Here is a 15395-nt window from a genome sequence, read left to right on the forward strand (position 1 = left end):
CACGCATTTTCTTGATGATTTGCTGATTATATGCCTTTAGTTTTATCTAGAGAGAACTTTTGTACAATCACATTCTTGATAGTGAAAGTTTTTGGGTGACCGTGGTTTTTTTTTCCTTCCCACACCGGGAAGGTTTTTTCACATAAATTTGGTTGTGTTCTTGTGTGCTTGTTCTTTGGTTTAAACTCTACTAAATTGTTTCCTAACAGATTCACACAAAGAGGGAGAAAAATATTATTTCCACTGTTTTTGAAAGTTAATTATAATTTGCTTGACTTCGTGATTCTCCCAACAGACACATGGATGATCGACTGTTATCTCAAACCATACAGAACTACGTGAATGATTCAAAGACACATTAATTCCCTTATTAAATCCCGTTGCCACCAAGGTTGGGGATATGGGTATTGGGGACCGGTTACCCCGTCTAACTAATCATTTGATGAAAATGATTAATTTGGTTCTTTAATTGTATGTATCATTAAAAACTAGAGGTCTTTTTAATAATTTTTTGGTGTTAATTATAGATGAAAGTTGGTGCAAATTGAGAGATGTGTGGCTACAATTCACGACGGGTGAAGAGTGGGTAGGAAAATTGAATACTGAAAAATCCTGTTAGATCTGCTATCAATCAAACGCTCCTAACATGTCCCAAATGGCCGCACATCAGAAATATCTTCCCATGAATGACAAGGAGATGTTCGCAATGTGCAGTTGCAAAGAATTGAAGGGATTTTCTCCTCAAGTCCACATGATCACATGTTAATGTTTACATGTCACCAATTCAACTGTCCAATTTTTGAGCTGACAATTTAACTATCCGGTTTGAACGAATGACCCATTCTGACAATAAAAATTATAAGCAAAAAATTATTTCGGGTCGACGGTTCGACCATTTGGTTCGAACGGGCAGCCGTTCTATCAACAAAAATTACAGGCAAAAGATTGAGTGTGTGAGGTCCATTAAGCAATATCATATGTGTTATGTCATTCCAGCATGTGACTCATACGACTTGAAAATAGAACTATTCTGGCCACCTATTTTTGGGTCGACAGTTCAACCATCCAATTCAAACGAACGACCCATTCTGACAACAAAAAATTACAAGTAAAAAATTATGAAACCGTTCTGGCCACCGGTTTTTGGGTCGACAATTCGACCGTCTGGTTCGAACGGACGACCTGTTCTGACAACAAAAATTACAAGAAAAAAATTGAGTGTGTGAGGTCCATTAAGTAGTATCATACGTGTTATGTCATTCGAGCGCGTGACTCATACGACCTGAAAATAGAACCATTTTGGCCACCGGTTTTTGGGTCAACAGTTCAACTGTCTGGTTCAAATGGATGGCCCGTTCTAACAACAAAAATTAAAAACATAAAAAACGGCCAAAAACCATTGAACGGGTCAACAAGTCGATAGTTTGACTGCTTGGTTCAATGGGTCATTGACCGGTTCAATAGTTTTTGGTAGGGATCGGGATTGGGGTAAAACGGAACCGGTTGCCTGGATGGTTCTCTGTAAATTACTAAAACCTTCTTAAAGTTTGGTATAATTGCAATCACTTCCCCTGAACTTTCAGACATAGTTCTAAGTAGACCCCCTTTATTAGAATCCTCTAAAAAGAGGCATGAAAATGTCCAAAATAACCATACAATTACTTTGACTAAAATGTCTATTTTTCAAGTTTTTTTCTACATCTGAATCATTAATCCAAACCCTTCCTATCTCTTTTCTAAAATTGATTTATTTTCCAAATTCGCCCTTCATATCAATTGCTTAGACCGAGTTTGGAAGGAGTACAAATGCAAATATGTACAGTGCATATACATACAAAATACAAGGTTTTGCACTCTACGTATTTGTATTTGTACTCCTTCCAAAACTCAACCTTAATGGTAAAATTGCAACTTTAAGTTCTCTTTTTTGTGGTTTTCATAAAGTTTGCATTTTTTTTTTGTAGAAACCATCTTCGAAAATAACAACATGGATATTTTGGACATTTGCATATCTCTTTTTAGAGGATTTTAATAGAGTGGATCTACTTGCAACTATGTAATAAAGTTCATAGGAGATGATTGCAATTACTAAAGTTTAGAGGAGGTTTTAACAATGCTCCAAAACTTCAAGGGAGGTTTCAACAATTTACCCTTATTTATATACTGACAACTGGCACATTGAATTCTCTTGTTTGCTATCTTTTTAGTAGCCCGTTTGTATCGGATCCAGCCACTGTTTCTTGGCTTTAGAAAATGATTTGTTTATTTATGAAGTTGGCAATTTTTTTTTTTTTGGTATTTGTCAAGTTGGCAATTGGAAATTTCAAATTTCAACTAACAGACCCCGACTTTCCTCAACAAAGGTTGGCTACCTATGATGCAAAGGGCATTATATGTTGGAGGGAGATTCAAAATTTCAAGAATCTCTCTCTTCCCTCTCTTGTTTTTGAGTTTTGTATTTTCCTCTTCCCACTCATGAGTGCATGGAAAAACTCCTTGTTACATATTGTTTGGGAAAGGAGTAGAGGTGGAATATATCTATAGTTTTGCTCTCTCTATGGGTAGGGACCCATAGGAGGAAAAAACTATAGGCATCCCATGCATGTGAGGGGGGTTAGGGGTGCTTTTCACGGGTGCGGGTACGTGTATGCAATACATCGAATCAATTTTTTGTTTTTACCAGATTAATCATTTGTTTTTTAAATTTTGAATTTAATTTTGAACGTTTCTCTGAGCTGAGCCGAGCCGAGACGCGGATACGTGTACGTGCACAAGAACTCTATCGACCTAAGAGGTTTGGATGAAATTACCCCTAACTCTATTGACCCATAGTTCTGTAGGTTGTTATATTATGTTTGAAAGTTAAGTGTGTTTCACTATTCATGCCTTGTTCTTCGAAGCTAACTGCAGGTTGTTATGTTATGTCTGAAAGTATTCCACTGTTTTTTTCTTTCTCTTGAGAACAAGAGGAGAGAGAGAGAGAAAGTTTGCTCAGGTATGTTCATCTTGATACAATTCTATCGACCCATAATTCTGCATGTTGTTATGTTACATCTAAAAGTTAACTACGTTTCAATGTTCATGCCCTATTCTTCAAAGCTAACTGTAGGTTCTTATGTTACGTTTGAAAGTATTCTACTATTTTTTCTTTCTCTCGAGAACATGAGGCAGTAGAGATAAAGAGAGAGAGAGTTCGCTCAGGTATCTTCATCTTGATACAATTCATTGGGAGAAGTTTTTTATCTATTTTTTTATGATTTTGTAGGACTAATCATATCATTTTCTTGTTTTTTCAATTTGAACATCAAAACCTCTTGGGTTTGCTAATTGATGCCCATTGTTCTACACCATTTTCAACCGCTCTTTTAGTTCACCACTTTTAGTATTTCTCCCGAGAATAGAAGGCAATAGAGAGAAAAAGAGACAAAGCAAGTCCTTCTAGTATCTTCATCTTAATAGTGGAAGAGAGATCTCCATGATGGATACCAAGCTATTATTAAGTGAGTTGTTTCATCTTACTTTAATCCTTCACTCCAAATATGTGTCTTCCATGATGGATTTCAGCTTTGGTCTAATTCATAAAGATCTCCATTAGAGTTATACAACAAGATTTCATATTTATCAAATTTACAAATATTGCACATTTCCTTACTCTAATAAAATTTCATTTCTCACTTATAAAGAAAAAGAAAGAAAAGAGATGTATATATTTATACAATGTTGTGTAACCATTAAGTCTACACACAATTTGTGTATTTTTTTGTTTATTTATGTCTATATTGAACCAATATGTATGTGTTTCAACAAAAAATGATTTGGAAAACTTAAACCTGAGCCACTTGAATGATAAAAGAAAATAACCATCCGAATATATCAACATTTGTAAATGGATAGGATATATATCAACTATTAGTACAATATTTGAGAATTGGAGTACTAACCAACAAGTTGATGATAGAGATTATTGGTCATCTTCCTACCCTTTAGTTGTCCACCTAGCAGGCATTGCTAAGTAATGGGCTATTTTCAGTCTCGTGGTCTAATCAAAACACATTACTTTTGGTTCTTAATATGATACCAACTTTTGGTCTATTTTTCTTTGGCATTTTTTACTTGTCTATGGTGCTCCTCACATGGTTCTAGTATTGGTTTTTCAGGTGCATTTAATATTTCTTTTTCACCAAGTCTATTACATCTTTTACGACCTAGGTTTGTGTCTTGTTTTGATCTTATTCATATAGCCAATTAACTGACATAGTGGTTTTAAAGAAGTAGAACTGAAGCAAATGAATAAATAATGGAAAAAATGAGTGTCCTAATTAAGCAAAACTAAAAAGTATTAAGGAAAAATATGGGTTCACTAGACATTGAGCGCAAGAAGACTCTTAACAAGGGGAAATCTTATATATGAAGTTTTGGCACCTAAGGACATTTCAGTCAAAAAAATTGTTTAATAAGGCTAATTCATTTGGTAATGAAAATTGCATTTATGTTGACGTAGAAAACTTGTGCCAATGAACACCGATGGTGCTCTAATACGTGGATGGTGAGTTTTGGAAAACAAAAACTTACTGACATGAGGTTCCCTAGATGTTTTGAAAAGTTATGGTGAGTTTAAGAGAATTCATGTAAAGCCATGGTGAGTATTAGACAGTTTCCCTTAATTAAAAGTTACTTTGAAAATAAAATGCAAGTCATCTTTTCATGGCCTAGTTACAACATATTACAGAAATGCCCAAAACAAAGTGGGTCTATTCGCTCACTGTTTTGCTAGAGCATCCGCTATAATATTTGCTTCCCTTTTGACCCAATCAAAGCTAGAACTAAACTTTCTTGTTAGTGAGCCTCTTTTTTAAGATGAACCTAAGATTCCACGGTGCTAAGTCAATTTGTTTTTCCAAATTTATAATTAATTAATAGTGAATCCCCTTTCAATTTCTAGATCTCTTATTTCCATCTGCTCATTTAGTTTTTGAAATTGTAAGAGATACTGAGTTTCAGCCCGATTTTAGTCTTCAAAGCCAATTGGTCTAGAGAACATTGCCATAACTTCTCCTTGATGATTATGGATAACCCCCTATCTCAACCCTCTTTGGCTTGCCAAAGGAATTGTCATCAAAGTTCAGCTTTATCTTGTTTGGTCCCGATGGCTTCCAACTCTTTCTTGCCCTTTTTATACACATTTCCAGTTCCCTCCAATTCCTTAGGATATTGTCTATAGATATGTTTTTGAAGAGGTCCAATGTTTTAACCTAATGTGCAGTTTTGATCTTTACGACTCCAATCACTTCCTCTTGACTCAAATTTCTCATTGTATATCCTTCAGTTTCTTTCTTCCCATATATACTATACCACAACTACCCTTACCAGCTTCCACATGCATCTCCTCTTTTTCTATTGCTTGAGGAAGCGTTTCACCACAAGCCTTGCATAGGATGCATACATGGGGAGAGAGGCACTTATTTGGCCTTTTTTCTATAGCACATCACACATGGGTCCATTAATCATCCGTTAAGTGGCAGTTGAAAAGACAAAAATGGCCTTTGAGTGTCATTTAATTCTTTTTATCAATCATCCAATCGTTGATAAAAAATGAATAGTCCCAAATTTTGCATCTTCTATTCAAAAAAGTTGGGGTCATGTCTCACTGGGCATTTTGATGACCCCAACTTTCTTGAATAAAAGATACAAGGATTTGGGACTGTTCATTTTTTTTATTGATGTTTGAATGATTGATAAAGAGAATTAGATGACACTCAAAGGACATTTGTGTCTTTTCAAATACCACTTAACAGTTGAATAACAGTTGTTAACAATAAATAGTACCGAATTGAAAGAACCAAAGTGGCATTAGGGACAAAGTACAGGTTACTAATCGGGATTTTCCCCAAATTTTGCATTCACTTATGCTACGTTTGGTTTGAAGGAAAGTGTAGAAAAAGGAAGGGGAAGGTAGGGAAACCTTTACATTCCTTCAAACCAAACATGGCCTTAGTGCAAGCTCTTGCTGTTTCCAATACCAGATCTACTCCTCACACCTAGCGCCTCACACCCACATCCTACCATGCATTAGGAGCATCTTCCGAACTTATTAGTTATTATTTATGGAGATGTTCCCAATGCACGTTGAATGTGCATGTGAGGCGCCCATTTGTGAGGAGCAGATCCCCTCGCTGTTTCCTGCAATAAGAAAGAATCAGTTGGGAGTTGGACACTTGGACCCCATAAACTCACCGTGTTTGACTTTTCAAGCGAAATGGATTACTGCTATTTCCTGGTACTTTCCTTCTAAATAATCGAAGGAAGAGAAGTGAAAATGTTAGGAAGATGCCCAACAAGTGGGTCAGCCACTTCCTTGAATGTTGACTCTTCTTCGAGTCTTCGCTTCTTCACATCTTGTATAGATGGGACTAGGGAGAGCAGTCCAGCATTCATTTTCACCCAGAACCCAGAAACAATTTTGGCTCTACGTACCTTCTTCTTCTTCTTCTTCTTCTTCTTCTTCTTCTCTTACTGAGAGGATAAGCTATGGCACAGGATTCCTCAGTTTTGTCTCAAGTGGAAGGGATGCTTGCAAAATTGGCCTCCCCTCAGCTAAAAAGTTTTGGATCAGTATGGAAAGTTGAGAAAGAACTTGGGACACTCTCCGAAACACTGAAGAGAATTCAAGGAACGCTTAGTCTAGTGGAGAGGGCACCCAGACAGGACCGATTGGTGAAAACTTACCTGGTAAATCTCAGAGAAGCGGCCTCCCGTGCCGATGCAACATTGGAGGAGTTCATCAAAGAAAGAGAAAGAAGTAATATGAAGAAGCCGGTACGTGAATTCTTATTCTTTTCTTTAACCGAAGAAGAACTGTTACGCCGAAATCAGATCGGGCCTTTTATAGATAAAATTAACAACAGTCTGGTTGAGATTGACAAGAGTCTTGAACCCCATCGTTCCATGGGAAATGATCATCGAAGCAGCAGGCAAATTGAAAGGCGTTTGCGAACAGCGCCGGTCAAAAGCACAAGATTGCCGAGTAGCTCTGCAGTCGATGAGTCTTGTGTTTTCGGTAGAAGAAAAGATGCAAATAGCATAATAGAGTATCTAGTGTCAGATCATTATAATCGAAGAGAAATTCCTGTGATTTCCATAATTGGTGAGGAGGGAATTGGAAAGACAACGCTTGCACAGCTCGTCTACAACGACCCAGCCGTAGAGAAACATTTTGACATAAGAGCTTGGGTTTGTGTTTCTGGGGATTTCTCGGTCGAAAGGTTAACCAGAACGATCCTGGAGTGTGCAACTACTAAACCTTGTAGACTCAGTAACCTAGACCCAGTTCAGCGTGAGCTTCAAAATATACTAAGAGGGAAGAATTTTTTGCTTGTATTAGATGATGTATGCAATTGCAATCGAAATGGCTGGGATGCTCTACGAGCCACATTTTCTGTTGCAGACGCAGGAAGCAGAATTGTAGTAACTACTCAGAATCAAAGTATTACATCCATCATGAGTCCTATCTTTACTCATCCTTTGACAGATTTGGAGGAGGAAGATTGTTGGTTTTTGCTCAAGAAACGGGCATTTGGTGATGACGATGGTGAAATAAATCCAAGGTTAGAAAGAATTGGTTTGGAAATTGTGAAAAAATCTAACAAGTTGCCTTCGACATTAACTGCTCTTGGAAATTACTTGTATGCCAAAGAAGATGAGAGTATTTGGGAAATGATCTTGGACAGTGACATAGATAACTTTGGAGAAGAACAATTTAACTTTTAGTCTGCTGTCATCATCTGCTTCTTCTGTTGCAAAATAAATATTTTCTTTTCTTGTTCTGTTTTTGAATGTCAAGAAATGATATGCTTTTAGAAGAGAAAAATGGGTTTCTCATTCTTGGTCCTTTTCTATATTTATCTTTTTTCTTACAATATTTTGTGTTATGGGTATGGTAGCCTAGTGTTGATATAAAGGTTGATTCCTTGTTGATAGAGATTGGTCCAGTGTTGGGAGGGCTTCTCTATGGATGGATCTTTTCCATATGGAGCCTACCTTGCAATGCGAGAAGCCTCTGTGCTCCCAAAGAGGCACATCAGTGCCCCATGAGCACCCCAATGAAATAAGTCTGGATTAGTTGAACCCGATAGCTAACCGATAATGACATTAGACTCACCCTTAGTATATCTGCCCTACAATCACTCAATTTCTTTCTTCGCATGCATCGCTGACATGGGATGTTATTATTGGTTACACAGCCCCCAATATAGCTATCAAATTTAGCTAACTGTGCTCCAATGGAACACAGAGTCACAGACAGATAGGTGATGCATCAACCTAATTCCCAAACTGAAAAGTTTAAAAAGATTCTAATTTATCAGTTTTAACATGCAAAGAACAATCTCTGTTATCCATTAAGGGAGTGTTTGACAACATGATTGGCTTTGTTTTTGAAAACAAAAACAACTGCCATATCAGCAAAAACAATAGAATTTTGCTGAAAGTGGCAGTTGTTTTTGTTTTCAAAAACAAAGCAACAGCACCCCCTAAATGAATCCGGATCTCCTGCATTTTCCTGCTATATTTTCTCCAATAATTCCATTCAATCTATGACTAGTATCCATTACATGTGCTTTGTGTATTCTCATAAATATAGGTACTTTTACACATGCAAGGGGACACCTATCACAAACTGAATGGAAGTGCAGGAGATGGAGATCCCAACTCACACAGAATATGAATCTACTCTCTCTTTTACTTCTAGAAAGTGCCAATTTTACCCTTGTTTACGATTTTTTAATTCCTAATAAATTTACTTAATTCAGAATTTCAATATGTGGGAAGTTGCTTGAACTAAAGCATCTTAGGCCCTAACAAACCCCAATATAGTGCCAGGGTGCCAAGTTACAATGGGTTTTCAAATATTTGTATACTTAGTATGTTTCTTCCTTGTAATTGGTTCATTAAGATTAATAAAGCATCTTGAAACTTCAACTGTTGATGGTTCATGAGAGAAAATTATCACTTTTCTACCAAGGAATTAGTAAATAAGTGCTATTAAACAATTTTAAGTCAATGAATTGGGCATCTATCATATACGTGGGGCTGTGAGCTATTGGTTTCTTTTCTTATTTGTTCTTACAAGAAAGGTAAACAATAGCTATTAAACATTTCAATTTAAAGGATTAGTGGGGCATGAAGAAATCAACAATCTTTTTCAATTGGAGTTGTTAGTTTTGGTCTATCCAAAGAAACAAGCTTCCTGGAAGGTACAACATTCTGTCTTGAGAACACAGATAATTCCTTAATGGGTCATCTTTCTTTTATCCAAGCCTAGTGAAAAGCTATCGAACTCAGTTTCTCAGAAATACAAACAAATTTCACTTGTTGGTCATTTGTTCTCTTTGCTCACAAGAAGGCATCACAAGGAAAGAAGACATAGTGGTATCTCCACTAGTGCAGGCTATACTAGACAAATTTTCCTCCCCTCTGCTCCGGAATTTTGGATCAGAATGGGATGTTCAAGTACAATTAGATGAGCTCAGCCGTATAGTTGAGAGAATTCAACCACTGGTAGATTATGTAGAGGATAGGCAAATAAATGATGAGCGATTGAAGATTTTCCTAAAGAGATTTTAGGCACATCTCTTACCAAACTGATGACATATTGGATGAATTCATCTATGAAACTCAACGACAGAAGCTACAGGATGGAATAACTCAAAATCAGCCAAACAGATAGGTACATCAATGCCTCTCTTTTTCTTTAAATGCAAACCTCATGCATGTTAAATCGATTTGAGATTGCACCCACCATAGATGAGATTAAAAAGAAGCTAGTTGACATTGAAAATAAGCTCCAACCCTATTATGAGAGAGGCTCAATTGGAATGAGTCCAAGTGAAAAAACAAGGAGACTGCAAAATATTTCATTGGTGGACAACAGACAGAGGAGTAGTCCCATAGTAAAAAATTCTAGTGTTTTTGGCAGGAGGGAACATGCAAATGATATGATAAAAAAATTATTAACTGATAGGTATGATCAAGCAGAGGTTCCTGTCTTAGCCATAGTTGGAATGGGGGGAATTGGCAAGACAACACTTGCACAGATTGTCTACAATGATCCAACTGTGGAAAACCATTTCCACTTAAGAGCATGGGTTTGTGCCTCTGAAGATTTTGATGTTAAAAGATTAACTAAGCAAGTTATAGAATCAATAACTTATAATCATTGTGAATTGGACTTCATAGAGTCACTTCAAGTTAGACTTCGAAAGATACTGAAAGGGAGGAGGCTTTTACTTGTACTAGATGATCTAGGTTCAGATCATGGTAGTAGAATAATAGTTACTATTCGAAGTCAAACTATTTCATATATAATGGACCCAATACAAATTTATTCCTTGAAAAATTTATCAGATGAAGATTGCTGGTTGTTGTTCAAACAGCAAGCATTTTCTAATGGAAAGCCCCATGAACATCCCAACTTGGAAGCAATTGGTAGGAAAATTGTGGAGAAGTGCAAAGGACTGCCTTTGGCAATAAAGACACTTGCAGGTCTTCTCCACATATGTTAGATGAGAATGAGTGGCACAATTTTGGAAAGTGAGATCTGAGAATTAGAAGATGACAACATCTTCCCAGCTCTAAGTTTGGTTTATCATCATCTCCCACCACATTTGAAGTTGTGTTTTATGTACTGTTCTTTATTTCCCAAAGGTTATGTGTTTTATAAGCAAGCTCTAGTCCAACTTTGAATGGCAGAAGGTTTCATTGCATCTACAAAAAATTGAAAGAATGGAAGACATAGGTACCAAATACTTTGATGACTTATTAGGAAAGTCTTTCTTCCAGTATTCAGAGCTAAAAGAATTGAAATATGGATTTGTAATGCATGACTTAATTCATAATCTAGTTAGTATCAGGGAATATGTGCATTAGAATAGATAGTGATAAATTGTGTGATATCTTAGAAACAACTCGTCATTTCTCATTGATTAATGTTAACTTGGGTGTAGTAATTAACAAAATCTATCAGAGTAAGTGTTTCTCCACATTTCTTACTCCAGGATATGTTAACCATGGGAAAATCCCTAGTGATTTATTTGAAGAATTGAGATTCTTACGAGTTCTGGATTTAAGTTGGACTGATCTCAAGAGGATACCAGATTCCATTTGTGAACTGAAGCATCTACGCTACCTCGATCTTTCTGCAACTCGAATTAGTGTTTTGCCTGAATCAATGTGTAACCTTTTCAATTTACAGATCTTGAGACTCATACATTGTTATAAACTGCGTAAGCTACTTGAAAACATGAGGAGCCTCATCAATCTGCAGTACTTATTTGTAAGTGGTGATTTTGGGCTAAAAGAAAGATCTTTGATACAAGAAACTAGAACATTAGTGGTTCTTAAACAACCACGTGGAATTGGGAGACTGACCTACCTCAAAACATTGCCTTATTTTGTAGTTGGGCAAGATGATGGTTTCATGCTAGGGGAGCTCAAGACATTGCAACATCTCCACGGAAAGCTTAGCATATCAAAATTAGAGAATGTCACTGACATGCTACAAGCAAAGGAAGCCAATTTGAAGGAAAAGAAGAGGCTTAATGAATTAGAGTTTCAGTGGAGTGATGTTATCGGAAACCTTCAAGATGGAGGAGATACTGATGCTGTGCTTGAAAGTCTACAACCCCACACAGGACTGAAGGGTCTCACAATTAGATCATACCCTGGCATAAGCTTTCCAAATTGGATGATGATGGGTTTGGTATTACAGTGGTGTTCTCTGAGGAGGAGAAAGTGCCCCCAATGCTTAAAGATCTTAACATCCGCAGTTGCCTACAATTGAAATTGCTATCAGGAGTATACAGTCTTTCCTCTCTTCAAGAATTATTCATCTCGAGTTGTTATACTCCTAAATCTTTTCCAGAAGAGGGGCTGCCGGCCAGCCTTCAGACTTTAATTATTTGGGACTGCCCTGAATTACAGAGCCAATGCCAAGAGGGAGGAGAAGACTGGTCAAAAATAAGAGACATCCCAGTTTTAAGACTAGCTGGTAATGGTGAACATTTCTACATTCTTTCTTTGTTAGTCACATACCTCTTTGTCTGTTTGTCCTGTTAATTCATGAACCAATTATTTACCTGTGATGGGGTTACAGGTTAATACCAATTGGAGATTATGGTATTGATGAAACTTGGAAATATTGCTTGAAGATACTAGTAGATCACCACAAGATAACTAATTACAAGCTCAGGTTCTGGTTTAAGAATATCTACCAAAAAAAAAGTTCTGGTTTAAGAGTTATTGTTTTCATTGTGTTTCATTATTAATAAACTCTTTGTAATATTGGCTGCGTTTGGGTAAATGTCCCCATGGAAATTGCATTTCATTTTACATTATTATCCACAAAAGCTAGCGGAAGAGGTCGGTTACTCTACTCAAAACTGCACTTCAACCACTGTAACCTTTCATTGATATAATTCATCAACTGCACCTCACGTACATGTGTACTTTCAAACAATGGGGGGGCTCATCAGTTATACGGCACCATATGATTGAACCCATTACAGTCAAACATGCTCTTCTTGATATGTTACAAAAAGGGAATTCCAATCTTCTCAATTATGAAAGATGGCTCAACATTTCAGATCCAACATGCCCCCTAATGCAATATGGAAACCTAGACTTCAAACCACTTATTTTTACAATGTAATTTCAATGTAGCTATGTGGAATCATTCATGAAATTGGTGCTTTTCTAGGCACAGCGAAAGCATTCTTGGAAGAATGGCCAGTTTCAAGGGTGACTTAAAGTGAGAATCTGCTGGTCAACCATTCCTCTGGCAACCATGCGTGGGCTATTTGGTGTGAAAGCGCCAATAGAACTTTTGAACAGAAACCTACATCTGAAGCAGATGACTAATCTGGCAATGGGAGCACTTAAAACACGATGCTCTTTAGTTCTACTTCTTTTTTGAAAATAGACTTTTTTTGAGGTCCTTACTTGCTTTATACATATAGAGCAACTCATAACGACCGTATACTTTTTTTAATTAATACAGTATATTTTACCTTTCTTCAAAAATACAAGGATATATATACATAGGAAATACATACTCTAATATTATCAGAAGTAATAGTGAAAAACATTGCAATCAAGGAATGATTAATAGGGTTAGGATTGAAAACATAAACCATCTTAAATTTAGGTGGGCTGATGATGAGTAATCAAATGGCCAGTACTGAGGGGAGATATCAAACCTACGTAGTAGTTGCATGCTCTCAATCTTCGTGGACTTCATCTGTAATATGTAATACCAACCGTATGGATTCCAGTAGAGGTAGCAATTGGGCGGGTTGAATTGGGTTTGGTTTTGGTTGAATTTCAATCTAATTCATTAATCCGCCAATCCATTAATGATACAATTAGATAAAATTAAATGTATTAGGTTCAACTCAAATTCATCTTGACCCAAGCCAAACTAAACCCATTTACATGAAACAATGAAAATTACACAAAAATAATAAAAAAATGTTGAAAATAAAATAAAAATAAAAAACACAAAAAAGGTATAAAATTAATAGAAATTACATAAAACTTTTGAAAAAACAGAAATTGCCACTCTCATTTTAGACCTTGAGAGTGGTAATCCATTCTGAGCACTACCGGCGGCATAAAGAGCCATTAGCCCTCTCTCAGAGAATGAGAGTGGGAGAGAAAGAGAAAAAGGGGAGAGAGTTCGAGAGAAGGGAAGAAGAATGCCATCGCTGCTGGGCGTTGCAGTGGTGGTGGTGGAGTTGCGAAGTGGCAGGGGACTGTGGTAGGTCGAATGAAAGAGAGAGATACTTGAGATGGCAACCTGAATCGCAGTATTGATCTATGCTAAACCCTGGAGTTCGTTCTTCCCTCAATGTTCTCTGGCAGCCTGAATCACCGATTTTGCTAAAACCGCTCTCGTTCTGTACTTCTCCAGTTCTCCTTGGGTTATTTGATGGTTAACCATTATCCAACCCACCCAATTCGTTAAAGGCCATGGTTATTGGGTTAACCAACCCGCAAATGACCCGGGAATAAATAAATGGGTTCAACCCATTAACAATTGGGTGGATTAGGCAGATTGAGTCAAAAATTGCCGCCCCTAGATTCCATTACATGAATTCTTTTTCACCTTTCCATTTTGTTTATTAAATTATCGGTGTGCTTAAATTGTTTCTTACTATTTCAATCATGTGATATTTGGTCTATCCTAGCTTAATATTCTCTCAAAGGCAAGATAAAACCAGATGGTGCAAAGTTCACATACCTTGTCCTCGGGGGGTAGAGAGCCTTTTATAACCACTTTGCGCACTCACTCCGAGGCTTCTGTTAGGTCGGGTATGATTACTTATGTGCTTTTGCCAGTTCGGGTGTCATCGCCTTTGCTGGGACAGAACTGCCACTGCTCTTTGTCGGAGCCATCTCTGTAACTGGAGATGGCGGTGGCAGGTGGCCGTTGAAGTGCGGCTGTCAAGCGTCAGATCCCAAGTCAGTCAGGTGCGCCGCCCCTGGATACGGACTCCTTCGGTGTCAGGTACGATGTGGTTTGTTCAGTTCGGTGTCCTGGAGGCGAAGTGCTGGAGTGGTGTGCGAGGTGAAGTCTTGAGTTCGGACAGAGGTATGGCCCGAACTGCCATGGGGCAGGCCAGTTCGGGTTGTTGCCCTTTGTGTTCGTAAGGCTCGGGGCCTAAGGGAGAGCTCGGGCTCCTTACTGGGAGTTTGGGCTCCTTGCAGGGAGTTCGGACCGTTGGTTCCTCCTTCATCAATTGCCCCCCACTCCTCGTGTTGAGTGGTTACGAGGTCGGGCTCCACGTGTTGAGTGGTTACGAGGTCGGGCCAAATCTTCCTTCATCAATTGCCCCCCACTCCCCGTGCTAAGGGTCTTGCCATGGCGCGGGGAGTTCGCAAGGTGGCGGGTGGATTTGTCCCGTACTTCGAATTGGTTGACTGATAGCACGAGGTGCGTCATCAGGATTCTTTTGGGTTTCTCGAGCGCCCAAAAGACGGGAAACGCGCTGATCTGCCTACAAATGCTGACAGTCGTGACAGTGCGCGCCTTATTTCAAAATTCAAAAAATGCGCCACTGGGAAACGTGACAGCACGCGCTTTATTTCAAAATTCAAAAAGCGCACCGCTGGGAGATGCGACAGCGGGCGTCTTTTCAAATTTGAAAACGTGTCGTTGCCGCCTTTAATGTGAGAAGACATGCGCTTTCAGTTTCGAGAGACGTGTGGCCAGTCACGTCTCAGTCTCAGGAGACGTGCGGTCGGCGCGACTACGGGCCGTCGGATTGGCTTTGATTTGAGCCGTTGATTCTTGGTTACTGTGACTATAAATAGTGGGGGACCCCAGTCGCTTTGTCACTTCT

At 38.1% G+C, this 15395-nt stretch overlaps 2 protein-coding genes across 2 annotated transcripts; both read left to right on the forward strand.

The window, feature by feature from the left end:
* Positions 1–6528: 6528 nt before the first annotated feature.
* LOC104607451 (putative disease resistance protein RGA3) lies at positions 6529–7767 on the forward strand. The gene has a single exon (XM_010273091.1). The coding sequence runs from the start codon at positions 6529–6531 to the stop codon at positions 7765–7767; it is 1239 nt and encodes a 412-aa protein (XP_010271393.1).
* A 2291-nt stretch (positions 7768–10058) lies between these two features.
* Positions 10059–11836, forward strand: LOC104607452 (putative disease resistance protein RGA4). Its single transcript, XM_010273092.1, has 3 exons — positions 10059–10314; positions 10402–10539; positions 11052–11836. The coding sequence occupies exons 1-3, from the start codon at positions 10059–10061 to the stop codon at positions 11834–11836; spliced, it is 1179 nt and encodes a 392-aa protein (XP_010271394.1).
* Positions 11837–15395: the final 3559 nt, after the last annotated feature.

Source organism: Nelumbo nucifera, chromosome 4 (assembly GCF_055504915.1).
Source record: "Nelumbo nucifera cultivar China Antique chromosome 4, China Antique-T2T, whole genome shotgun sequence".
Taxonomy (NCBI): Eukaryota; Viridiplantae; Streptophyta; class Magnoliopsida; order Proteales; family Nelumbonaceae; genus Nelumbo; species Nelumbo nucifera.